Source organism: Azolla caroliniana, unplaced genomic scaffold (assembly GCF_043228905.1).
Source record: "Azolla caroliniana isolate FFs.n. ecotype wild unplaced genomic scaffold, voAzoCaro1.0.p SCAF_3, whole genome shotgun sequence".
Taxonomy (NCBI): Eukaryota; Viridiplantae; Streptophyta; class Polypodiopsida; order Salviniales; family Salviniaceae; genus Azolla; species Azolla caroliniana.
In genome coordinates, this window is record NW_028230438.1 from 607,591 (window position 1) to 633,922 (window position 26,332).

Consider the following 26,332-nt stretch of genomic DNA (forward strand, 5'->3'; position numbering starts at 1 on the left):
CAAGCCTCAAAATTAGTCGAAAGATAGATAATCAATAATGCGCAAATGCTCTTCTTCTTTTGATCAATCAAATTGATTAACTTTCAAAAAACTTGAATCTCATAGAAGACCTAAAATTTGGTGTTCTTGCAAATCTCTACTTGATTAATAATCACAGGATGGGATATTGCTAGACACGAAGGGCATTTTCACAGTTACATAAATTGGAAAATGCATGTAATTTGATGATTAATTTTCAAAAACTTGAAAATCTAGTCGTGAAAGAGTTAAGTTATTCCGTAAACTATAGATCTTAAAGATTAGCCATCACAAGGTGGATATCCAGTGATTTGAAAGAGTGCATGTCTAGGAATGATGACAATCGACAGGGGTATTTTAGGAATTATGGAAAACCGGTGGGGCATTTTTGGAGTTGTGCACAAGTAGCGTGGCATTTTTCATAGTTTCTGTCACTCTCTTATGCTCCACGCGTCTTCTTTAAGCCCTTCTGCGTAAACCTAGCAGAAGAGAAGAAAGGTATGCGTTCTCATTTGATAGATCATCGATTTCGGTCAAGTGCGTCGGAATGTTTTACACGTTTCCCTCCCTGGTATCATGAATTTGTTGTTGAGGAAGATCAAATGGAGTGAATTCATTTTCTATGAAAGGAGAGTGATGTTTTTCGTTTTAGAAGCTGGAAGGATTTTTGGAAGAATGAGTAGTTATTGATTTATAGCATTTTGGAAAGAAATGGTAAATTTCAAATTTAGACCGGTGATTATGAATTTATAGAAAATTTGAAGAAAGGGCAGATTTGGATTTAGAATGGCGAATATTGGAAGAAATGGATAGAATTTATTTCGAATGAGGATAAGTGATTGGTAGCCATTTTGAAGAAAAAAGGACAGACTTTGATTTACTCTTGAGATTAGTAATTGATTTCCATTATGAAAATAAATTTCATTTAGACTGATGATGACTGACCTAGAGGCATTTGTAAGAAACGGGTAGGTTTGATTTAGATCAATGATTATTGTTTTTTGGTCATTAAGGATATATTTTGGTTTACATTGGAGATAATTCATATATAATCAGTGCCTTAAAATGCATTAAATTTGAAGCTCAAGGTAGAATTTTACTTACATAAAATTTTATATTCAGTTGTGAGGCCTCAAATTTGAATATGTACATCCAAAATTTTATTTTTTCTTTAATACATAAGTTAATATTTATATATAGAGTTTGCAACCTTGGGCATTTGTTTGAGTTTCATTTTTGCAACATATGGAAAGATTTCAAACTTCATTTCATGCCCAAATTGGGCCTCAAATTAACACACTGCAAAGCTTCATTTGGCATGAAACTTTGCATTCAATCATGAAGTTTCAAAATCAGTATGGACCTCAATTGCTTTGTATATACTCCAAGTTATCGCTACAAAGTTTAATATTTATATATAGTTTCTTCAACCTGGGGTATTTCTTTGAGTTTCCTCTTGGAAGCTTTGAATTTTGTTTTGGTTTCATTTAGAGCAGAAAATGAATTGCCTTTCGCACTAAATTTCCCAACTTCAGTAAGTATACTCTTAGAGCGTTTTTTTCACCGAGCATTTGAGAAGTTTCAGGGCAAATGATAGTAAGGTCTTTGTTGAACTCATAATAGCATGAATCTTATAAAAAACATTTAATTTTTGAGGCCGTTACAGTTTCTAAAGGTTTCTGACTATGGAACAAGGAGGAGTACATTCAGATAGGTATGTTTCAGAAGGAATAAAAAAATCAAAAGGGATTTGGAAAAACTTGTTATGCATTCTTGATCAATGACAGTAATAATTGGTAAATGTCTAATCTGTATGAATGAATTTTTCTGAGGAACCTTTGGAAGTAAACTAAAGTGTTTTTCTGTAAAATTTTGAGCTCTGGAGATTTGAACAATTACCTAATCATCATGTAAAGAATTATAGATTCCACACTCTTTTGAATCAGGGAAGTGTGGCTTCATATGTTTTCATGGAAGAACTGGGCAAGGTAGCTGATTAAGATATCTATCTATCTATCTATCTATCTATATATAATAAATTCCTTGCTAGAAATTGAGACCAAGAAAAAAAATGCAATAAAAGCATTAATCTTAACAAGTTCAATTGATGAACTGGTTGACGTTTGGTAGCTACAATACTGAATATTTATTCCCCTATTCAAGATTTGTTGTTTCTAAAGTCTAACATCCCCTAACTACCAAAATATGCTTTGGAACCCTCCACTTGGTTAAAACCTGTAGGGGTAGTGCCAAAATTGGGCTTATTAAAGTAATCGCTTGTGTGCTTCCATGGTCACAGAAATTTTATCTGTAGCATATTTTTATTTCTCAATCCTTTCGCGATTTGAATATGTTTAGCTCTTCTAATTATCCTAAGTAACTCACAGATGGATGCCCTCAAAGCATCTGGGAATGAAGCTGTTCGAAAAGGAGATTATTTGTCCGCAATTGATTTTTACAGACAAGCCATCAGTTCAGCAGATGAGGACAAAGTGGATGATATTGTTGCTTTGCATAGCAATTGTTCATTTGCACATCTCAAGCTTGGAGAATTCTCAAAGGTCAGCATCATATGCAAGAGTCTAAGATATTTATAGTTGGGAAAAACTCTGAAATCATCTTTTGTTTTTTCATATCCCCAAATACCCTTGGCCGACATTTGGTCAATTTATCCCTTTAATTTGTCCTTTTGGCAATTTATGGCCAAGTCATGCTAATTTTCTCAATTATATGTGCTATCGGAAAAAGATATGGCCAGTTCATCACTTATAATTTGAGTTCCTATGAAGTTTCCATTAAAACACTTGATGCTGCAGGCCCTGGAGGAAGCAAGTAAATGTATTGCATTAAAGCCAGATTGGAGTAAGGTATGTCTTTAGAAATAGCTTTCTTGAGAATTTTCAATAAACTACACATGTGTGCGGAGGATACAAGTAATATCTTGTAGCGTTTGCTCCTACACAAAATAGAGGAGAATGGAAATTTTCTCAAAATTTCAGAGTACTTCAATAGTGACATAAATTTAATTTATGCATCTTCATATAACAGTAATCTCAATTATTCATTACTACGTTTAGACGTTGTCATGCATTTACTTTAATAATGTTGCTTTTTTCTTTTGGGTAAGTTCATTTGTGATTTGTTTAATGCTTCTTGTGTTTATTTCTTACATCTGGTTTTTATTTATTTAAATGCCATCTTTCCTTCTAGGGTCACTTCAGATGTGCTGAAGCATATTTTGCTTTACGAGATTATGCAAATGCAGAGAAATCATATGAAAAAGCATCTATGTTGGTCAGGATCTTAATAATATAAACTGTTCTTTCCAAACTTTAAATTAAAATGTTTTTTTACACAATATTAGACTCATTAATTTCGTGTCATAATTTATTTAACATTGTCAGTCTCCAGATGATCAAACTATTAAAAGACGCATCATCTTGACACGTGAAGCAATAGATGGGTTCTACTTCCGCCAGGTTCTTTGATCTATGTTGACTTCCCCCTTTCTTGGTTACTAGGTTTGCTATATGTTCATATTTGTTTTTGTGGATTCTTGATACAGCTGTTTCCAGGTCGTGACTTTTGTCTGAACCCTTCGGATATTATAGAACGACAGGTTTTTTCTTCAAACTACTGGCTTCCTAGATAAATTGATAAATGTTTGAGACAAAGTAAAAAAAAGGTGTACTTTTGGACTATGGAGACTGTGACATTCTAAATTTATATGTTGTGGTCATCAAAACCCTTTGGCATGCCAATGGATATCTTGATCTGCCATTCTTAGCTCGATTCAAACTCCATAAGGATATCTTTTTTACCTCTAAAAAGCTGCTTGCAGTCAACTATTATAATTGATCACACATGTTAACATCATATTCCGGCATTTCCTAATCACTGACTAATGTACAGAGGATTCTTTTATCTTGCAATTTAGCTATAATGAGATACTTCCCTTAAATGAAGAGATTTGTCACATGACTTGAACAAATTTGACAGATTTTTAGCAGTGCGGAACAGATGAAAAACTTTGTATATCTTGTTGGAGATGCCAAAACACGTGAAGTGGTTGTGGTAGATGCAGCATGGGATGTCAAGGTGTGTGCTTTTCATACCATCATTTTCCATTAATATATTATGATTTAAAATGGTCTTTAGAGAATCCAACTTGAACAACATTTCATCTCATAATTTTTTAAGACTGCAAACTGCAGTGATGATTGTGTGCAGATCAATTCTACTTATGACATTTAATATTTAATAATAAGATATTAGCTTCAACTTTAATTTGTTATAAATCTAGAGAGGGGTTTTGCTTTCAATAATTATATATCAGCTTGTCAGGGACAATTATGTCAAATTCATTGCATTCTGTGAAGTGAGTATATATATATATATGCCAAAACTAGTCGAGTTTATTTTCTACTTCTGTTGAATAAATTATAGTTCCTATGAGAATAAAAATTTCCACACTCTGTGATGGTGATAGCTGTAGACACTATATGCTTCTGCTTTTGAACAGGGAATTCGAAAATTTGCAGCTCAGGACTCCGTGAAGATTGTAAGCATATATTGTGTACAATGTTCTACTCAATTACTTTAGAAAGCTCATTATAAATAAATCTGAACAGGTGGGAGCTGTTGTAACACATTATCATTTCGATCATACTGGGGGTACCCCACCCCCACCTTTTGATGCCTTGGGAATCAAAGTCCCTGGTGTACGAGAATTTGCTACTGAAGAGAATCTTCCTGTAAGGTTTATACAAAAATGAATTGTGTGGTTTATGCTAAAACAAATTAGGTTAGGTTAATGCTAAAATGAATTGGGTATCCATTTGGACAAAAATCATTCTAGGTCTACATCAATAAGTTGGATGCAGCTAGTGTGAGGAAGAATAATGGTGTTCCAAGCAATGTCATCATAGAACTTGAAGTAACTCGAATTGTGTATTTTTTGGACAGTTTATGAAAAATGAAGAATGACTTAACCTCTAGAACTTAATAACTTTGTTACTATTAACAGGACTCTGCTATCATATCTGTAGGCTCTATACAGCTGCAATTTATTCATACACCTGGGCATACTCCTGGAAGTCAATGTCTGCTCATTTCTAGGTAATGATCATAAAAAAAGTAAAATTAATCCTGTTCAGAAAAGTCAACATGTTCATGCATTCTTATCAAATATGGTCTTAAGAACCTTGACTTAAAACACTCTGATCTGATATTGCTGATTTCCATGAACGAAAACTATAGTCTTTTAGGAATTTCATATTTTTGATGCAGTACAAAGTGTAAGGTTCATTGATAACAGATTAAAAAACCTTTAGAGTTGTGCATGTCGTTTTGCCTATCTATCTTGTGAAGTTTTAACAAATGGAACTTTTTTGCACTTTCTAATAATCTGTACTTATTTGTAGTAATGCATATTGTAACTTCACTAACTTTTACTTCTTTTTATTATGTGTTGTAGACCTTCTCAAGATTATTTACTTTCTGGAGATACACTTTTTATTGGAAGGTGAGGATACCATTTTATGTCTGAGAAAAGAAAGGTATTTTGTCAATGTTCAAAATTGGTCTGAGGCATATAATATGTACAAAGGTTTGCAAAATCGGAAATGGTACAAGAATGATAGCAATGGAATGTGAGATGCTGATATGATCTCCTATCTAGCTAATGCCTATATGCTCAGGCTAGAACGACTCTAGAGTGCAGTGTAATGATGCAATGCCTCTAAACTATAGTTAACTCCAGCCTTTAGTAATCAAAGAGTGTAGAATGAAAATACTTGGGTGAGTGTGATTTGGGGGGGAGAGGGGGTTGCATGAATGCCACAGGGGTTGTGCCCATCTGGGCTATCTACTTGGAGGCACCATGGGAATTTTGGGATTTGATCTCCTGATTTCTCTATGATGGAGTCTGGGGCCCCTTTGCCCTGGAGCTGGTGGTTTTCTCTTGCCTCTAATATGTCCGCACTTGCTATGAGGTGACCTAGTCATATGTAACTGGGGTGATGTCACACTTTGAAAGAAATTTGCAATTGATAATTGTCTGCTCCCATAGAGAAGGCTGTGGTATCTAACAATGCCACTGTATCTCAAGCATGAAGTGACCATGACCTATTGCTTAAGAATCTAGGGAGTCTTATATGTACTCCAGATCACTCTTTCTTGAGCTGCAAGTACCATTCACCTGACAGGTCTGAAGGCGCGAAAAATTGTTAACCTTGGTCTCTCCAAAGTTCACTGTAAGCCTTTGCTGGGTGCAAAACTTACCACTAGCCATGAGGTGGCTTTGAAGACTAACCTGCAGCTCTAAAATCAAGACGTTATCAGTAAGCATTATATACCCTAGACCAACCCCAAGGTCTTTACTCTCTCCTTCTGCATTCAGTATATGGTCTGAGATCATCAACATAGAATCCAAAAAGTTGTGCACCCTTGCTTCAAACTGATGGTGCTAGTAATTAGCGTTGATAGGCCTTCGGGTCCCAACACTTGCCATTCACTTTCTTGTACAGAGCATACACTGTCCAATTTATCTTGAATAATACCCCAATCATCTGATGTTCTGGAAGATCCTCATGATCCGGTCTGTATTAGAAGCTTTGCAGCAAAATGTGGGTACTTGTTCCATGCCTCTGCCCGCCCCACCAATGAGGCAACACAGAACAAAGATGTTATTGATGGTAGAAAATGCTTGTATAATGCCTTTCTGGCCCTAGCTCCCAGACCCCCCTTCCCCCCGCCAAAAACAAGAAAAAAGAAAACCACACTCTTCTATAGTTAGACTGAATCTATACTTTCACCAGATTTATGAATATACAGAACCATGCCTTGTCCACTTCTCTTGGCAACCCACCACCACAGCCTAGTTGAAAAGGTGTGCTATGTATGGGTCTTTAGTGTTGGCTACGTACATGAGGTGCTCACTCAGTAGTGCTATATGAGAATGTGATAGATGGACTTACCATGCTGCAAGTAATGAATATCTCTGACTTCCATGCGTGGAGTGATGAATGCAGAGTTGGATGTCATGGCTTCAGTGGTAGAGGTATCAGGGGCTTCAGAGGAAACGTCATATTGCCGTCTCCTTAATCAGTCCATGCTAGTGGGTCCTTGATATGCATAGTCCGTCAAGGCTCTTTGAGGGTGCACCAGTTTATACCTTTATAGCACAAGATATACGACTCAAGCATCATATATCCATCACTCCAGTTTGTAGTGTTAGCCATTCTCATGAGTAGGTGATAGAGATCAAGCTTTTATTCTGCCAACTGCAATATTCTTCATCTTTGTCTAGCCTCACTCTAGTCTCTTGTAGTGCTTTCTGAATTCTCATAACATGCGGTTGGTTTTGGGGCATAGTTTTAGGGGAAGGATATGTCTTGTGCGAATATTGTGTGGGAAGGAGATGGTGGATTTGTGGAGAACAAATGTTATTTGTGTGGTGAGTTTGTACATTGATGTGAGTAAAGTAGGCAAATCCCCTGGTCAAACCTCAGCTGAGATTATATCAGCTACCTCGTGGGTCAAGTGTATGGTGGGGTGCAGGGTGTATGCAATATGCGTGTGAGAGAGATGGAAGCTCTAGTGAAGGAGAAAGACAAACAAACATGATTAGCTTAATAGGGATAGGTGCAATGGTGAAGAATGTAATGAGGTATGATGCAGACTCCATGATGTTCCCTTCATGCTAGAGAGGGTGTTTTACAAGTTACAATAAAGATTGGCAGAACGTATTTTAGTTATATAAATTACCTAAATTCATTTAATCGTGGATTCTTTCTGACAGTTGTGGGAGGCTAGATTTGCCAGATTGCGATACAAAAGCAATGTATGTAAGCTTACAAAAGAAACTTGCAAGTCTACCAGACAACACACGGTGCTTCCCTTTACCACAACGCCCTTTTCTTGTTCAGTACGAAGATTTTTGATATCTATTCTTCTTACATTTCATTAATTTGAGAACCAGGGTCTATCCGGGTCATGACTATGGAGGTCCATATACAACAATTGGACATGAGAGAACCAGAGGATTATTAAGGCCAATCACAGAGAGGGATTGGTTGCAACAGCATAAAATGTGAAAATATTGAGCTGCTAGACATGTTTGGTGGTTTAAACAAAACACGAACGAAGATGTAAAAACTTAGTGCTTCAAGCAAGTCATCTTTATATGATGTGTTGTTTTATGAATTGAGTAAATTTTGTACCGAAAAAGATATTTGGACAAAAACATTGTGCATGGTTGGACAAAAATAACAGTAATTTATATGCATCAAGTGAATAAAGCGCCAAATAACTTTACATCTTAAAGAGTTTGATGCCAAAAAGATATTGTTATTGAAGGTCAAACTTAGACAAGTCCAGAGAATTGAGTAACATTGAAATTGAACTCTCTTCAAGTGGCTTGTGTGCCATAATAGATATGGCCCACACAAAGAATATTTGAAGAATGTTGGCAAATGGTCAAAAAGCTTTAAGAAATTCCTCGAATTCCACACATGACCTATTTTTTGACAACAATGTCCAAGTTTCTAGAACTAATAATGCTATAAAATTACCACATGATCTTGAGGGCACGAAAGCCAATGCTATCAAATTTCTATTTAACCATAAAATGAAACAAAAAAAATGCACGTAATGGATAAGGAAAAAATAGATGCATTATTTTACTATTGAATTTTGTCGAAGTAGAAAAGGAATAATAATAATGATTACATCTTTAAAATTAAAGAAAACTCTTTACAATGTAGTCTGCCAATTGTCAATACTAGAATAGTCAAGGTTGATATATGCATGTATCTATTTTTTAATTTAGTATCACAATTTCTTGTTAATATATTATCTCCATGCTTCAATGGAAATGATTATAATGATGCCAAGGTTTGGAACTTCGGTGTGAATGCACAAATGCCGAGGAAATCAGAATGATCATGATAGCTTGGTATTTGGTGCCATGAATTACTTGAAATATCGTAAATAATTGGGCTCATGTATTTGTCATCCTTCCCATGAAGCACCCCGGTCATGCAAATGATGTTCTCAGATGCCATGAACGTGAAGTTGTATGTTTTATTAGGGGACATATTGCTACTAGTCTCCAAGGAGGTATTTTCTATAGAAAACAAGTGAGGAGCTTCTAGTATTGATACTGGAGCTAATGTAGGGCCATTTGAAGATACGTCCATGCATGAGGATAAAGGGCAATCATATGAAGATGACGACGACAATAAGGACGATGACTCATGGGGCAATGACATGGCTGATGACATCAAAGACCGAGACAATAATTCCCATACACCAAATCCATTTTCTCGACGATGGCGATGACCTCCCAATCCTTGGTTGATACTGGTAGACTCCATGAGGGCAGAGGCGAGCAAAAGACGATCCTTATATTTTGTAACAAAAACATGGGAGTCATGAGCCAATTGAGGCAATGGATTAAGAGTGATCTTACTCCAAGCATCAAGTTCCACATGATATCCGAAGACGTAGCCACACTTGGGGGATGCAATGTCCACGTGGAAAACATCGGCCTTACGGAAGGTGGGCACGTCGGCATCTTTGGCTTCTCTAATAGGGCGTCCCTTGCGCCACACTTTGGTCCTAGGATCGTAGATGTCCACACAAGAGTAAAAAGAGGACATGAGGATGATGCGGTACCCATTTCCCGATGATGATGCTCCACCACCGATGATGGCATCACAAGATGTGTTACGATTAGTGCGGACGAGCTTGAGGATTGTGTCCCACTTTTGCCCAACAAAATCAAGGGGCAAGTCTACCCACCAAACATCTCTAGTGCTAATGTCTACCAATGTGAGTCCACATGGCCTGTTGGCCGCCGACGGAACCTCGTGGTAGTCTTCTTCGCGGGCATGGGCATCAAGAAAACACACTAGGTTTCCGGCGGCACTCATGAGGGTGTTGTTGTGGAGCTGGTGGTATCCATCATTGGCCAGGGGGTGGAACGAAAACCACTTACCGGGGTAGAAGGGTGGTTTAATCGACTTTGGTGCAGGCGGTGGTAACCATGCCTGTGGTGTATGCATACCAGTGCTGTTGCTGCATACGTATACAAAGAAATCTTGACTTGCCTCAGTTTTCTTATCCCGTCCAGACATGAGGAGCCATGGAGAATGATCCTGTCCAGAAGAAGACTGATGCACAAGGGATTGATGGGAAGACCATATGTGCCATAGCTCACGTGATGTGAGCACAGAATTCCATGCCTTGGAGACTAAGCGGAGCTGATAAAGCTTGATGAGGGGCAAGAAGGAGAGGATGCTAAGGAGAAGATCCATGGGGAGAGTTCTCATGATTGAGATACAAAGGAGGAAGGAAGGAGAAGGAGAAGGAGAGACAGGTAAAAGATTGAGGTAGCAAAACAAGAAGACTTTGCTTGCCATGGTTCTTGTGCCTGTGGGCCTATTTATGTATTTGTTTATGATGAAGAATAGGAAAGGCAGCACTAGGTAGAAAAGTGTGATACCCTTTTCTAGAAACACTTTGTCAAATCATATGATTGTGATGGATGGCTTGGTGTTAGGGCCAAGGCTCTCTCCCCTTAAACACCAATGTGTTGGTCATGCGCAATGTCACAAATGAGCTCCTTGCCAACCTTGCCCATTTTCAAGATCGGTCATCCTATCTATGGACATAGATACAGTACAATACAATACAATACAAATACAATACAATACAATACAAATACAACACAATACAATACAATACAATACAATACAATACTGCATTACATTACATTATAGTAGCGCAGAATAGAATACATACTATGTATACCCACAATCAATACAACACAAGACAAGACAAGACAAGAACAATATAGTAGAATAGAATAGAATAGAATACAACAACACAATACAATACAATAGACTTAATACCCCATGCCGTTAGGAATCCCATCCCACAAGTTGACACACAGATTCGTGCCATTTTTTTTATTTCCTCACCATCGTTTGCACAACCACATGAACTTCAAGTTGGTTGGCGCTCATCTCTCAATGATCTCTTCTCGGTCAAACATGCATATTGGACCTAAAAGGCCTTTGATGGTTTGTGATTTGCACCATCTTCATGAAATGAGGAGCTTCGAGTTTTGCTAATCAACATGTCCATGGTTCTCAACTTTATCCTTATAAGACTAGTCAGTTACATACTAGAATGTTCAAAATCTAGTATGTACATAAATAAATCCTTATTAGAGTTGAAAATCATCAACCCCCAAAATCCAACAAATTATCGCAAATTCAATATGAAAAGTTGAATGGCCATGTTATTGTTTATTGTGTAGTATAGAATATGTTCATGGGCCTAGATGCAAATTATTCCTCCGTTGAACCAAGGTTGTAATAGTTCATGTGGACCCTTTCAACTTTATATGCATCACACATACACACTATATAAGGACTTTCCACATTAAAAGGAATTAAAAACTTTAAGTTGGTACACTACAATATAAGGACTTTCCACATTAAAAGGAATTAAAAACATTAAGTTGGTATAGCTAGACAAGCACGTTAAATGCACATGCATATCTCTATTTTCAATGGTAGAATAATTTAGGGTGTTTGCATGTGTACAAATAAAGGGCTCGTAAGAAACAAGGGCATAAGTACACCCTCCATATGTAGATCTTGTATGATAGTTTTAGAAGACTGCCTATCTTCAGCTAGAAGTCTTGCCAATTGCATACTTGTTAATGTTTACATGCATGGTATCCTTTTTCCTATCACTTCCATAAGAATATATCATACAACCCATTTGCATGATTTTTCCTTTTAATATATAGGTCAACCAGTGACAAAATATGGAGGGCACATCATAAACAATGCATTCTTAGCCATAAGTTCATATATGTTTTTGTTTTAGTTACTAAAACCAATAAACAAAGCATTTGTGAGGCTAAAATGATTGTAGACAAGGCATATGAGTTGGCATAACATGAACTCAGATTTACTTGATTTATTTATCATCCAAAGATTCCTTACAATACCTAGATCCGAAATATAGCTCAATGTGGATGTGTTAACATCATGGAGGGTAGTATTTGAACTATGGAAATGGACCAAAGTTCTAATGCTAAAATATCATGAGCTTGAATGTGGTTATAGGTAAATGTCTATGAAAATTTTCAATCTAAACCTCATATAAGGAGGTTCCTCCTGGTTGTGACAATGACCTAGATTCTAGGTTATTACCATTGCCTTCTAGGCAAGTGGCATAGTGTGCATACAATCACAAATGCATCCTTACGGTCTCAACCAATATCTTAGTCATGATCCTTGGCAATTTGTTAATGAGTTGGCTAAGGGCTTGTAGATACTGCACTGCACACTTCAGCACGGATAGCAACTTTCATGTGGTCTTGAAATTATTCTCAAACACCAGTAACACGTGTACTCAAATTCATCCAAAAAACTTCACTTGCATCTTAAAGCAACCACATGTAAAAAAGGTATGGGAACAAAATCTTCATCCCGAGTCAAAACAAAAGTTGCATACAGCCCCACACCATTGACACAAAAATTATAGCCAAATTCATCCAAAACCTCAATTAAAAACCCCTGCTTGCATCTTAATGCAACCCTGAGGAAAAGATGTGCTCAAATGAATCTTCCATCTCAAACGAAAATAAACATGTGATGCATACCACACCGTTGTTGACATACAACTTGTACCCAAATACATTCAAACACCTAAATTAAGAACTCCCTGGTTGCATCTTAAAGCAACTGTATGGAAAAGACGTCTTGGACCGAATCATCATCTCAAGCAAAAACAAATGTGTGAGGTGTCCCGCCTCATTGACACAAATCTTGTACCCAAAGCCTAAATTAAGAACTCTCCGACTGCATCTTTAAGCAACCTTATAGGAAAGAAGCATTGGAGCAAAATTCATCTTCAGCAAACACTTGAGTAATGCACTAATTATATATGATAAGAACCTAAATTTCCTAAATTAACATCCATAAACCTCATCTACCATATAGATCAAAGCAATATTATGACCATCAAAGTTGGATGGTCCACTACAACATTTTAATGTGTCAGCATGGCTGATCTTTCGGCTTGCATTTGAAGAATACGAAATCATTTGTAATATTTGTAAGGATCTGGTCACCTGTTATACATCATTAAAAGATTTTGTTATACAAATCCCTTCAAGGCAACAAGCCAATTAGAAAATGGATAGACTTTCCATTCCCCAAACATGAATCCCTGTACCCCTATATCCACCATCACTCTTTGGCACCAGATATGAAAATTTCTTGGACTCAAGAAGATCTTTTGTTTCTTCTTTTCTAGATTTCCATCTTTACGGATATGTGGACCTACCTCCTGAGACAAAAGACAAGTGATCTGATGCATGCTTATGATTATATAGATTGACTATGATACAACATTTTTTGTCAGCAATTTAAAGCCACATACTATGATGACACTATGTCAAGTCCACCTAAAGTGATGACTTCTTGCCCTGTTTTATCCCAAACAACCTTTCCACAATATAATAGAGCCGCAGATGCACACAAAAGAGTCAATGGAACTCCAGCAACACAACCCCCAGGAAGAAGATTCACAAGTGTCTGCATAAGAAACATAAACAAGATAGTTAACCAATAAGAAGACCTCACATAGCACATAATCCTTCCCATCTTTCTGACTCACGAGAAAAGAGGCTGTGAAGTGCAATGCTGGAGGAAACAACTGGAGATTTTTCTTCCCATCTTCATAGCCGTTGAAAGCAATAATCATGGAGAAGGTGTGAATCACGAGGAAGGCTAGTGATATGAGTGCTGATAAAATTAAACAGAGGAACAAATCAATATATCATACTATCATTCACTCTCTCTCTCTCTCTCTCAAATCACCACCAAGAATGTTGAATGCTATAAATACTATAGGCCTAATTCACTCGCAAGTTTCGTATAAGTTGCATGTGAGAAAAGTGATCTTTGTGCCCATACCTAACTGTAATAAAATTACTTTAAGTCATAAGCTTGAATCTATGTCTCCATTCACAATTGGACCATCACATAGTAAAACTAACAAAAACCTGAAGATAATTATTGCCTTCCATTTATGTAAACTAAGAAATGTGCAGCCAAACAGTTGTTGAGCCATATCTCTAAATAAATGACATAGTATGTGTTATAAAGCCCCTTTTCTACATTTATGAATCGTCTATTTTAGAGGGAATAAGGGAAACTACCTGCCACCATGAATAAAGGCATCTGACTGCAGGAATCCACATAGTATGTAGCTGGTCCAAATGAAGGAGTTAGAAGACTTAGACAGAAGAAAACTGCATGTGCTATTCCATGTCCTAAACCACCAGCTGCAATGACAAATTATCCAATGACCGATGTTTATTTTTATCTTATCTATGACTGGGATCAAGCTCTAATATGATATAATGCATAAAGTTTTTAGTTTACCAAGCGCGATCTGCATCTTTTCTGTGAACTGGAGTTGTGGCTTCAACATTTTTGCAGCCAGCAGATTTAAGAAAATCTCCACTTTCCTGTCAATATTTGAAAGCAAACGAAATTCTAAGACATTAAATGAAACTCTTACAGAAAACATCAACAAAAGAAATGCTAAGCTTGGGACTTAAAGAGACCATGTGCATACTTGTAGAGTTTCCAGAAAAGTGGTCTAACAGCTTCTTGGAAAGCAATACAAGTAAACAGTAGCACGAACAGCAATCCAGGAGAAGATTCTATCGGAAGGAATGCTCTCCAAACAGCTGACAAGATGATAAGACTTACTAGCCACACAAGAGCACTGTAATATCAAAAAATGTAGCATATTAACAGTGGAAAAAGGAAAGGATAAACAATATCTAGTCAATTATTCTATGAAGCTCAATGAACCGTTGGGATCTTTTAGTGCCACACTATATACATTGGCAGCAGACAAAAGAACTTCAAAACTTCAAAACAGAGTCAGCTATGTATGAGAGAGCACAGGAGTGTGAGGTGGGGAATTCCATGGATGGTCCAGTGATGCATCGCGATTTATAAAGGGATGATCATATGTGAGACATCATGACCAAGTACCTACATATAGGTATCTACCTACTCAGAGAAAATATCCTGCAACAGGATTGGGAAATCATACTAGGAAATGGTATCTGATACAAGATAGCTCAGAGAAAATCCTTTTTACCTCCATTGCTCATACAGATGCATTAGAAAATCGAGTTACCAAGAAAATGATTGACTGAAAAGCGTAGTATATAGTGGCTGTATCGTGTGTGGATTGTCCATCATTACTTTTCCAAGTAAAAGCAAGGGCTGTGCTTCACTTCCTCAATTTTATGTCTTTTCTGCTACGATATAAACCACCATGCTAACATCCAGAATGACTCTCACCGCGAGAGGTGGATACACAAAGATCCAACCAAGAAACATATCACTGGGTTTTTCTGAGGGATTACAGTATGGAGAGCAGAATGTGCCACACCATATAGCATTGTAAATGCTGTGCATCAATTGTACATCATTATTTTTCTGAGTAAAAGCAAGGGCAGTGTTTCACCTGGGCCCTTGGCTAATTGAGGACTCTTAGGTGGGAAATTTGAAACAAGGATACTGATGTCATTCTAGAGAGACCCATGAAAACCTTTTTGAGATGACTTAACGAGTGTGATCTCCCTTCATTCATATTCTTGTAGATCTCAGATAGGCATCTCCACAATGAATTAGTAGAACTATACCAGGCCTCTTGACTAGATATATTTCCTCTACACACTGTTTTCGTTCCTTTATTTTTCCTTGTTATTATCAAATATCATCATACTTTCTATTTCTCCATCTTACTACCCAATCTCAATCATTTTAGAGATGTAACATAATATTTTATGTCATCTCATATCTCTCTGTTAAATTCGTTTATATATTAACATGCCATGACAGAGCAATCATGAGGATGTTATGGCAAGATAACCACTCTAAGGCATTGGACATAACAGAAACTCCTCCAAGACAAGGTGGCTGCAAGATCAGTGAGAAAACAACCAAATCAAATTTCTTTTCAGCTTCTACATGTTGTGGTATTTTCTGGAGGCCATAAAACAAGAACCCATTTGTAATCGTCTGTTTGTAACATAGACAATAATACCTAAGGTAGTCAAACACAACCTTACACAACGGATAGGTTGAAAATCTGGCTCATTGAGCTAAAAATCCACTGAAAAAGTGACAAAGTATTCCCAATTAACGATGCCTAAAATCGCTACATGAAAACCCAAATGGATTTAGCAATTGGGCAAGTAAGGATCTTATTTCTGGCATCCTCCTCGATCATCAACATAAAACATACCTGGCTAGAACAGTCAGGACAAGGAAGGGCTTCAATGCAATGACTGATACGAAAAGTGAGAGGGCAGGTCCGAGGGCCAGCAAGGCATAGCCAATACCAGCAGAGATCGCCATCGCTAGAACTTTGCTTTCCTTAAGGTCGCCTTCGTCTCGAGAGAATGAGAAGATGTTCCCGAAACAAACATGAATGGGTTTTCCATAATTGCAACGGATGCCCCTACACATGTCCTTATTTCCCCAATGCCCCCTCCTCCCAAAGAGAAGAAACTTTGTAGGATATGTATGAGATGAGTCTATATATCATTGTTGTAAGTAGCACATATAATTGAGCATATACTTTGAGAGACGGCAATTGACTTGGGGCCATTCGTAAAAATAAAAAAACTTATGTCACGTGCATTAAAGAAGAACTCGGTCACAATTCCATTATCGATTTCAAATCTACTCTCCTCATTCAATATGTAAATCTTTGGGTAGCATAAGATAATTTAGATGAGGTTGTAGTGTTTTCCGTCATGAATTGTAAGTTACTAACGTTGGAAATTTTGGTTGAAAGAAAAGTTACTAAGGCTAGAAAAATGATTTGATGTGGCACAAAATCATGAATCTAGTGGATGATTAAGCTTGAGTGGAGAAGAAAACTTTAAAAAAAGAGGGAGTTAGTGATGAAGCATATATTGTCATAACAAACTAAAATGCTACTATTGTAGTAATGTCGACCACATTGAAATGGATCATCTCAAGAAAATGAGTGATATTACCAACACTGACAATGAGAATTAGGAGGAAAACTCAATGGTAGAACACACTTATGGCGTAGACATATGCGATTCTTTGACTCAAGCACATCCAATCATTTGACAAGTCGTGAATAATGGTTTCATGGCTTGTAGACATCGAAGACTTGGCTATGTGGAGATACCGGATGACACTACAAACCCAATTCATCACATTCATGATGTTTCATCGGCAATTACTATAAACATTAAAAGTGTACCACTTAGTAAAAATGGAAGAGGTCATGTTGGGATGATATGCTCCTCATTATAGAGGCACACTAAAACCCAAAGAAATGTAGAGGATTTTCAATGGAAGCCATTATACATGCAAACCACTAGATAAAGTACATTGTATTGAGTGGGATCACAATTTTCTTATAATCGACCTTAATCCACGTCGTCATGAAGCAATGCATGACAATGTATTACTATACATAATACAAGTAGCGGAATGGGATGCAATGGCTATATACATGTGGATTCGGATCGAAATATGTAGAAGTAAACATCAAGGAGCTAATAGAGTCAAAGAAATTGAATCACCCTATAGTAACGTCCTACCTAAGAGCATTATGCAATTCTCGAGTGTAGATGAGGTATTCCTAATGGGAAACTTCAAAGTCATGGCACAAAATAGACAATGTGATACCTATGAATCAAAAGACCCAAACCGTGTATTTGATATCTTTGGAGGACTTAGAACATGTAGAAGCTTGATCAACTCAACATTTCACAACATGAGATATGGAAAACATTTATTATAGCTAGGGTCTTGATACCACCCACTATCTACAATCATATTAACTAATGACCAAATTCTATGTGGCCCTATATGTTCCCCCCTAGGGAACAATGCAAGAAAAGTTGACTATATCTTCGGCTCAAAGGAAGCCACCCTAATAATCAAAGGAAACATTATAATAAACCTTATCAACCAAAATTAACTCATCGCCCCAAAAAGAATTACAAGGTGTTTGAAGCATTGAAGCAAATGCCGACACAAAGCATACAAAGGGATCATGATAGTGGTTCAACAACAATGACATTGATATCGAGAGTGTGCCATCCTTTCAATATTGTACACCTCTTCCAAATGACGAAATGAATAAGGTATTACAAAGGATGAATTTATATAGAGAAACCAAGGTACATGGATGTCTACATGCCCCATTATGTTTGCAAAGCAATAGGCCAACTCAAAGTTTCCTCCCACCAACTACAAATCAAGGCCAAGGCCAGCTAGCTCTTTGCATACCTAGAGGTGAAAGATTTTGCAAATTATGTGAAGGAGAGATTGAAAGGGATGAAACTTTCGTGTACAAGTTCCCAACTTTCAATCACATTAGAAAGAAGCATGCAACCTCCTCGCAAACTCCATCATTTGACAAATGATAGAGAAGTCTAATCCACAACATTTGGCCAAATGTTGTTCGGCATAGGGAATGAACCCTTCCATTAACTTGTGGGTTGTGATGATAACCGTACATCAATGATTTCTTCTATAGCTCCTTACCTCCACAGATAATGTGGCAAGGAGTAACCTTGAAACATGCAGAGCAGATGACGAAGGAGAATTCTGCAAGTAACAAGATATCACAAAATTGTGGAGATAATTGCCCACCATGGTTGATCCACACGAGAATAGAAAATGGACTTGTTAAACTTCATCACCTCGTTATTTCACCACATCAACCACCATTAGATATGAAGTCCAATCACCACTTCCATAAATATTAGCTATGCACTTTATATTTGCAAACTAACTCAAAATAATTCCACCACATGCATTCAAATAATGATCATATTGCAGAAGGCAACCTAAAGCTTTTATTTTTGTTTTGGTATGGATCACATGAATTTAACTGTATTTATAATCCTGATTTACCTTACACAAATTTTGGCCTCTAGTAAATGTTAATACATATTTCTTTTTCTCTCTAGACTGAATCACTTCCATTGCGTTGAGATCATGTTCATGGAAAGGGCTATCTAGACAACAATTAAGGTTCAAAAAAATCCTCAAATCAGCTTCCTAAGATCTCATAGGAAGGCAAGGTCATAAAAACAAAATCTTTTTCTATGACATAAAAGCTCTCGTTAAGTTTCTTAACAAAGCCAAGGTCATCAAGCATAAGATTTACTATTGCACCACATAGAGCTATTTATTGTAAAGTTGTGGGTTTGTGCATTAAACTAATATTATCCAAGACAAATGTATCTCAGTGAAACCAATGCTATGAAGATCATCTTCTTTTGATGGATACGACAAATGCATCTTGATAAAGCCAATGCTACGAAGATCAACTTCTTCCTCCACTTCTTTTAATATTGAAGCTACACAAGGAAACCGAGGTTTTGATCATTCAACATTTTCCTTACCATAAAAAATGAATGGTTTTGGTTACCCATAAATACCCCATTTGCACATTTCACTCATTTCAAATCATCTTAACAAGAATCAAATCTGTAAATTAATCTTATCCAAGACAAATGCATCTGGGTGAAGGCTAGGCTTTGAAGAGCTTTTTGCAGTCATCCTCTTCTTCTTATAATGTTGAGATATACAGAATCTGAGGCTTCAATCATTCAATCATTCATGAACGTTCCCTTTGCCCATTTCTCATTTCAAATCATCTTGACAAAAATAAATAACTGATTTATCTTGCAAACTATTATCATCTGAGATGAATGAAGAGCTTCTTTTTTTATCATAATCATCATGTTGTGATATACCTAAAATTTAATCATTCTTCATGTTGCAACGTTGAGCACTGAATGATTAAGCTTACTCCATGTACACATGATATAGTCAGCTCAAATCATCTTTAGAAAGATGATTATTGATTTATCAGGAAAACTGGTGTCACCAGTAGATCTACCTCTATGAAGAGCAGTCAATTGCATCATCACTATCATCATCCTCAGATGCTGAATTATGTGAGGCAGAAGTTGGCCTTCTAATTACTGTTGCAGAAGAAAAACGTGGTCTTTGAGTTATTTTTGTGGATAAAAAACTTGCTCTCCAATCTTTTCTTGCTGGAAAAGAAGAAGAAGACGAAAATCTTGCTCGTTGAGATTTTCTTACTTTTCTCTCTTTGATCCTGAAAACTTTCCCACCGCTTTCTGAGTCTGAATCAGAACTCTTCTCTACAAACCACTTATTTTCAAGAAACGTTTTCTTTCTTCTTCCACACTTTGCTTCTGAGCCTGATTCTGAGTAAATGCTTCTTTCTGAATCACTATCACACACTAAACTATTACCGCTACTAGCTGAACCGTATTTTTGTCTATGAAATAAATTATTTCTTCTTCTTCCACATCTTTTCAAAGCTTCAGACTCTGATGATGACATAAGATTGTTTCGTAAAGAATGATCTCTTCTACTTCTTTCGCATCTCTGGGAACCTTCAAACTCAGACGAAGACGAAACGTTGTTTTGATCATGACGATTTCTTCTTATTCCATATCTATTCAAAAATACAAACTCTGATGAAGAAGAGGAAGAAGATTCATTCCCATTGCCAGTCGAGTAAGAGAAACTACTGACGGAAGAAAAGGATGATGAAGAAGAAGGAGAAGAATGAATCGAATAAGCGTCAGAATTTTTTATCCTTCTCTGATTTACCTTACTTTTTGGGAAATTTGTCTCTTTCGTTACCTCCTTCGGCAAGGATGGCAGATTCTCATGAAAACTTGGGAAAAGAAAGACGGATCGAGAGACATAAACCCTAGAATTCCTGCACTCAAAGGTCCAATGACCTCTCTGCAAGCAATAATGGCACTCTTTAATGCTTCCGCAAAGGCCTCTTCTTTCTCTTTCTTTCCTTTCTTCCTCCTCCCCTCTTTCACTCGTAACTCTCCGTTCTCTTCCTTTCAATTCCTTCTTCTCCGCGTTCATCTTCTTCTCCGTCTTCTTCCCCTGCGACTAGAGATGAAGCTTCCATGCGATCTCTGACAATGTGTTAGCATTTCCTCGTCTTCCTGCAGAGAGCATCATCGTCGTTTCAAACATACGAAAGGAAGTTGAGACTGCGAAAAACAGACAGTTATGCTGGCTTTGTATTAATTCTAAAAAATGCCCTTACGTGTTGATGTAAATATACCCTTATGTTTTGATTAATTATAAATCTACCCCTCTACACACACACACACACACTCTCTCTCTCTCTCTCTCTCTCTCTCTCTCTCTCTCTCTCAGGGTTACATATGAGTAAGTTTTCCTCCATGAGTTAGGAGTGCATGTTCTACCCACATTTCGCAATAGTTTCTTCGTTGTTCCGTCAGGCTCTATCATAGTGCCATAGCCCCCCTTGATTCAATTACCTAGCATAGTAGACTCAGTTTCTCAAGAACCCTCTTGTCCTATTCTTGCTCATGAAAAAAAGCGCACACATCCCATCTCTGGATAATAATAAAAAAGCAAGAAGTAGTTTTGTGGAGTAAATATAATAGCAAGTGCATGTTTTCGATTTACCGAGAACTCTTTAGTAAAAAAAGCAAATTTAAGAAATAATTCAATGGGACTACAATATGGGCAAAAGAGGGCGAAAAGCATAGGTTCAAAAGGGGTGTCAAAGAACCCGTGAGTTTTTCTTCTTCTTTTTTCCCTACGGAAGTGAAAGGAATGAGTTGGTGATGTGGTGGGGATGAGTTAGAGTGACATCATGCAAAGTGATATGGAAACCAAGGTGCGGGGCGAGAGTGGGGGAAGAGATATTTATAAAAACCGTCCGAAAGCAGATGTTATGAAGTCAAGAAAGAGATCTAAAAAACCAAGTGGCGAGAAGAAGAAGAAGAAGAAGAAGAAGAAGCACACGATGGCACCCGAAAAAGATGGATAAAAACTGTCCGAAAGCATATGGTAATGAGTCAAGAAAGAGACCAACAAAAAGCAAGTGGCGACAATAAAACAAGCACGCGACGCCCCCCGAAAGCGCGCAATCGCGATAAGCATCAAGTGGGTGGGGGAAAAGTGCTAGAAAAAAGCAACAAACAAACAAAGAGGTAAAAGTTTAGAGAAACCATGATGTGATGAGGACCCACAAAGGTGGACACTTGACTTCTAGGATAAGGGTAACCAAATACCATCAATTTGTGTGCGTGTATATATACGTGTGTGAAGGAACAGAGGGTTTGAATACAAAAAATAAAAATGTTCAATCTCTTCTTTTGTAACATTGGATTTCCAATTGATTCCTATTAATTCTATATCACAATTGATCCATATTTAATTCTAGATCACGATTGATCCATATTTACTTCTAGATCACCACGTGAAGTTAGAGGGAGATTCGAATCTTATTGTGAGCTCTCCATGACTCTGAAGAGAGCTATCTTGAATGTGGTTGCACCATGCCTCCACACAAAGCCCATCAATAATATGCGCAGGATAGATAGCATTCTGGCAGATGGCTTAGAAACCATTCAAGAGGAGGAGGAGGAGGAGGAGGAGAGGAAGGAGTCTTCTCATAACAAACATGAAGATCCAAAGAAAAAGACATTGGAATCTGGTGGGATTCGATCTCACGACCACGGAGGAAATCTACACAATCCTCATCACGAATCGTTTATTTGGAGGCCACTATCGGCCCTTTCGGATTCGTATGTGCGGTTCATGTGTGATATGAGCGGTGCGGTCGGGAACTTGGGGTATTCTTCACCCTACTACTCCCCCAATCCATGCATGGTGTTCGTCCCGAATGAGCCTCGATCCCCGACACGGCCTCGTGTTCATGATCCGCCCAATTGTAAGAAAAGGCCACCCTTATCATCTCTCAATCACCACAATCTCTTAACATCCAACGTGTGAGGGGGAGGTAGATCCCCATGGCTCCTTCACTTTTGGTTTATGGTTAGTTATACATGCGTCAGGGCTATCTAGAGACACTTCACAATTGGTGTCTAGTTATATACATAATTTAATGTACATCCTATCCTAGCCTATCCTTTGCACACACATGAGTCATGACCATCGCACCTCCAAACATCGAAACTGGTTCGATTCCCGAGTGGTAATGGCTGTATAATTCATGTTTGGTTTATAGCTTGTAATGAAATGTACATCCTACTCTAGCCTACTCTTTCCACACTCTCAACCATCACTTGTAAACATCAAAACAGATTCAATTACCGATTGCCCCAAGTTTTGTTCTCCATATCTATACATTCTTGACATTTGGTTTACCGGATTGTATCCTTTTCGCACTCATGCATGCACATCATTATTGATTCTTTGCTACATCATGTCTCCATCAAGGTGATTTCCCCCATATGCTCCTCTTGCACATGATTAGCGTTCATAAATTTCAACAAACAACATTTGTCCATCAACACCCCCTCATTGCAAGGTGTTATATCTATTGTGTCATATGATTGGGGAATTTGATAACACATTGTTATGGGCTTAGAAAATTCAAAAAGCATGCATGCTTGTTTTGAGAATCATGTACATATATATGACCCTAGTTACTTATAATTTAAAATTCAATGCATACATATTTGTATAGCTTTTAACAAATTTCATGGTATGAAGATTAATTCACAATAGCTAGGATTTTAGCATACCTTTAAACAAATTTCATGTTATGAAGATTAATTCACAATAGCTAGGATTTTAGCCCAAACCAGAAGAAGATTTAAGTATTAGTTGCTATCTTATTAGAAACCAAACATGCTCTAAGTGATCGAGGTCCATTTCCTTCACTAGATTTTTGCTTTTAATTGAGAGAATTATTTTTCATCGTTTGGTTCCACAACCATGAAGGACCATTATATTTCAAACATCACATTGTGGCTGCCCTATGTGTAGTGTTCTATGCTTCTCAAGCCCTACGTAAGTCACCACATAATGCCTCCCTTTTCATTTTGCAACAACACATGATCCTCTAACAATATGTTCATAATAGGCTCCTAGGAATGGAGAAGTTTCTTTGAGCCAACTCCATGCATTCTTTGCAACATTGCCATCTAATTAATCCAACCATCTATTTGACCCTCTTACTCCCATCATAATATAGTTGTTTACCATAATTTAGATGTGTTGTCTCGTGGGGCACCTATGAATATGTTATAGAGACTCGATATTATTTGTATTTTGATAGCAAGCGATACATACATGATAGAAAAGCAATTAGAAGTAAAGTAAGAGTTGCGAGACTTTTTAGATCGTAGTATCAAATCTAGTTCATTTAATCCTGAGAATGCACCTGCATGATCATATCATGCACATAGAATATTCTTTAAAGAAAATGAACATTTAGAAATGTTTAGATCTAGGCATGAGATTCTAGTTTGTTTAATCTTAACTTTTAAGAATGCGTAAACATAATCCCATTAAGCACAAAGAAATATTCTACTAAAGAAAATAGACACTAATGTGAATGTTATGTGCTTCAAATTGGCGTTTTTTGAATACCTAGTTTTATAAGAAAGACGTCTTGGTTAGCATTTAAATAATACGATGTCACACACTCTAATGTGATGCAAAATGGAGTATATTTAATTCTATCTAAAATAATGGTTTTCATCTTTTAAGTAGAACATGCTAGACTTCATGACCAATGATTTATCTAGAACCATTCTACCCAATAGTTAGTGACAAGAGCAAAAACTATTGTCAATCACTCTAAACTAACTAATGATTACAAAAAGTGCTAAGAAAAATCACTCCAAAGTGTGTCACCACACTTCATTATTTAATAGCAAGTTAATTCAAATATGCATTTACTTAATGAACTTAAACCCATTAAACACGTAAGACATATACTTTAGAAATGACAAATTTCTATTAATTATGGAGATTAAGCTTGAAAACTATATTATTTAAAGGCTTAGAGTAAATCACTTAGCACTAATCCTCTAAGAACGTGAGAGAGAAAGAAATTTAAGAAAAGCTCAAGTCTAAAGATAAGAAGAAGAATCCTTGAGAGGAGTTACTTCATTAGGTTTTATATCTTTTCACAACTTATGAGCATTTGTTTTTGTCCCCTTTCACACTCGTGGGTACACAATGCCCTTTTCTATATCATTCCAAATCTCTTCATCAATTAGCCTAGAATCCTTGGAAAACTCGGTCATGTTGCTTGCGAAGTAGTAGCGTGTGGCATTCCATGTGAACATTGATGGAGAGTTCAATCAATTGGCACTAGTGGAGTCCTTATTAAGGTCAAAAGTCAGGCTTGGATCACGCCTTCCACCAATTACCTTTAAATGATCCCATAATTCCTTAGGCAAATAGAAATATGTTCTCAAAGTTGTCACTCTCGAGAGTATAAAATGGCTCCTAGTCATGACCTTGAACGGAGTGTGATACCTCTAGTTAGGACCTTGAACGACACCCACAAAACACCTTGAAATGGTTAGGTATCGGGCATAAGACAATGGAAAAAAATAAGGGTACATGTATCGGCAATACACAATAATGGAGTACCAACGACCTCAATATCCTTTCCACTCTTGCTATTGGCACAAGAAGACTGGTCCAAATCCAAGATTAATGATACTCTATGTAGACAAGCAACATGTTTTGTAACAAAAATAAGAGACGAAGACCTCATGAATGAACTAAAAAGGCATTGGAATAACACTGAATTTTGGTGCACCATGGATGAAGAGGAACCTCATCTCTAGCACATCCACCTGCGGACTATTATAGACACCCATCTAACTCCAGGTTTTTTCTATTTCTATGAGATGCAGGAAAGGGCGATTGAAGCTCACCGGATACCCCACAAACTCCACTCATGGATTTGGGCCATCATCCCATCAGTGAAAATGACTAGATGCCTAAATGGTGAGTGCTCTCCACTCACGACCTGTTGTGAAAAGCATCAGGAACAACTGGCACTCCCCCATCCTATTCCATGAGTATGAAAATCGTAACATGGAACGTCCAAGGACTCATGAATCGACTAGACCAACAAAACAAATGGAAACTAAGAAGGGATCTTGAGGAATATATATTAGGGGGTGTTGCTGACATAATCATGTTGCAAGAACACCACCTCGATAATACTCGTTCAAAGGAAGTCAGAGACCTTCTACCATGATCATGGCGAACAATTTGGGAGCCAACAATAGGGGAGGATGGAAATCATGGTGGTATTTGCACTTTGATTCGAGAACATCTAGCCCAAGGCTTAATACATCAAGAATCACTTATACCTGGTAGGGCAC

General features: G+C 37.3%; 4 protein-coding genes across 8 annotated transcripts; 1 reads left to right on the forward strand and 3 right to left on the reverse strand.

Annotated features, from left to right (window-relative positions):
- The first annotated feature begins 382 nt into the window (after positions 1–382).
- On the forward strand, positions 383–8,303 carry LOC147865718 (uncharacterized). Of its 3 annotated transcripts, none has more exons than XM_087316062.1 (14): positions 383–516; positions 2,406–2,579; positions 2,835–2,885; positions 3,229–3,312; positions 3,423–3,497; positions 3,584–3,637; positions 4,018–4,116; positions 4,541–4,579; positions 4,650–4,772; positions 4,877–4,954; positions 5,045–5,136; positions 5,495–5,542; positions 7,820–7,909; positions 8,000–8,224. In XM_087316062.1, the coding sequence occupies exons 2-14, from the start codon at positions 2,406–2,408 to the stop codon at positions 8,112–8,114; spliced, it is 1,122 nt and encodes a 373-aa protein (XP_087172188.1). In that variant the 5' UTR covers positions 383–516; the 3' UTR covers positions 8,115–8,224. The 3 variants fall into 3 exon arrangements, 2 of the variants coding, with proteins under 2 accessions (XP_087172188.1, XP_087172189.1); XM_087316063.1 differs by having other exon boundaries at positions 390–516; positions 2,396–2,579; XR_015529431.1 differs by lacking the exon at positions 383–516 and adding an exon at positions 1,974–2,006 and having other exon boundaries at positions 5,067–5,136; positions 8,000–8,303.
- A 474-nt stretch (positions 8,304–8,777) lies between these two features.
- Positions 8,778–10,457, reverse strand: LOC147865719 (uncharacterized). The gene has a single exon (XM_087316064.1). The coding sequence runs from the start codon at positions 10,440–10,442 to the stop codon at positions 8,898–8,900; it is 1,545 nt and encodes a 514-aa protein (XP_087172190.1). The 5' UTR covers positions 10,443–10,457; the 3' UTR covers positions 8,778–8,897.
- A 2,561-nt stretch (positions 10,458–13,018) lies between these two features.
- On the reverse strand, positions 13,019–16,553 carry LOC147865720 (gamma-secretase subunit APH1-like protein). Of its 3 annotated transcripts, XM_087316067.1 has the most exons (7): positions 16,381–16,553; positions 14,689–14,841; positions 14,493–14,578; positions 14,267–14,392; positions 13,723–13,850; positions 13,486–13,640; positions 13,019–13,392 (listed from the first exon to the last, which is right to left on the reverse strand). In XM_087316067.1, coding segments are annotated over exons 1-7 (762 nt in total). In that variant the 5' UTR covers positions 16,494–16,553; the 3' UTR covers positions 13,019–13,391. The 3 variants fall into 3 exon arrangements, with proteins under 3 accessions (XP_087172193.1, XP_087172192.1, XP_087172194.1); XM_087316066.1 differs by having other exon boundaries at positions 13,019–13,640; XM_087316068.1 differs by lacking the exon at positions 14,689–14,841 and having other exon boundaries at positions 13,019–13,640.
- A 3,104-nt stretch (positions 16,554–19,657) lies between these two features.
- LOC147865721 (uncharacterized) lies at positions 19,658–21,162 on the reverse strand. The gene has a single exon (XM_087316069.1). It carries the CDS (start codon positions 21,054–21,056, stop codon positions 20,040–20,042), a length of 1,017 nt encoding a protein of 338 aa, XP_087172195.1. The 5' UTR covers positions 21,057–21,162; the 3' UTR covers positions 19,658–20,039.
- Between the last annotated feature and the right edge of the window lie 5,170 nt (positions 21,163–26,332).

Excerpts from the sequence above, each read along its gene's own strand:
- LOC147865719 (XM_087316064.1), bottom strand. The coding sequence starts at position 10,442 with ATGGCAAGCAAAGTCTTCTTGTTTTGCTACCTCAATCTTTTACCTGTC.
- LOC147865720 (XM_087316067.1), bottom strand. The coding sequence starts at position 16,493 with ATGGCGATCTCTGCTGGTATTGGCTATGCCTTGCTGGCCCTCGGACCT. Across the intron at positions 13,851-14,266 it reads GCCTTTATTCATGGTGGCAG|CACTCATATCACTAGCCTTC; the intron begins GTAGTTTCCCTT and ends TAATTTTATCAG. Across the intron at positions 13,641-13,722 it reads ACTTCACAGCCTCTTTTCTC|ACACTTGTGAATCTTCTTCC; the intron begins GTGAGTCAGAAA and ends TTTCTTATGCAG.
- LOC147865718 (XM_087316062.1), top strand. The coding sequence starts at position 2,406 with ATGGATGCCCTCAAAGCATCTGGGAATGAAGCTGTTCGAAAAGGAGAT. Across the intron at positions 3,498-3,583 it reads ATGGGTTCTACTTCCGCCAG|CTGTTTCCAGGTCGTGACTT; the intron begins GTTCTTTGATCT and ends TTCTTGATACAG. Across the intron at positions 4,117-4,540 it reads ATGCAGCATGGGATGTCAAG|GGAATTCGAAAATTTGCAGC; the intron begins GTGTGTGCTTTT and ends GCTTTTGAACAG.
- LOC147865721 (XM_087316069.1), bottom strand. The coding sequence starts at position 21,056 with ATGAACGCGGAGAAGAAGGAATTGAAAGGAAGAGAACGGAGAGTTACG.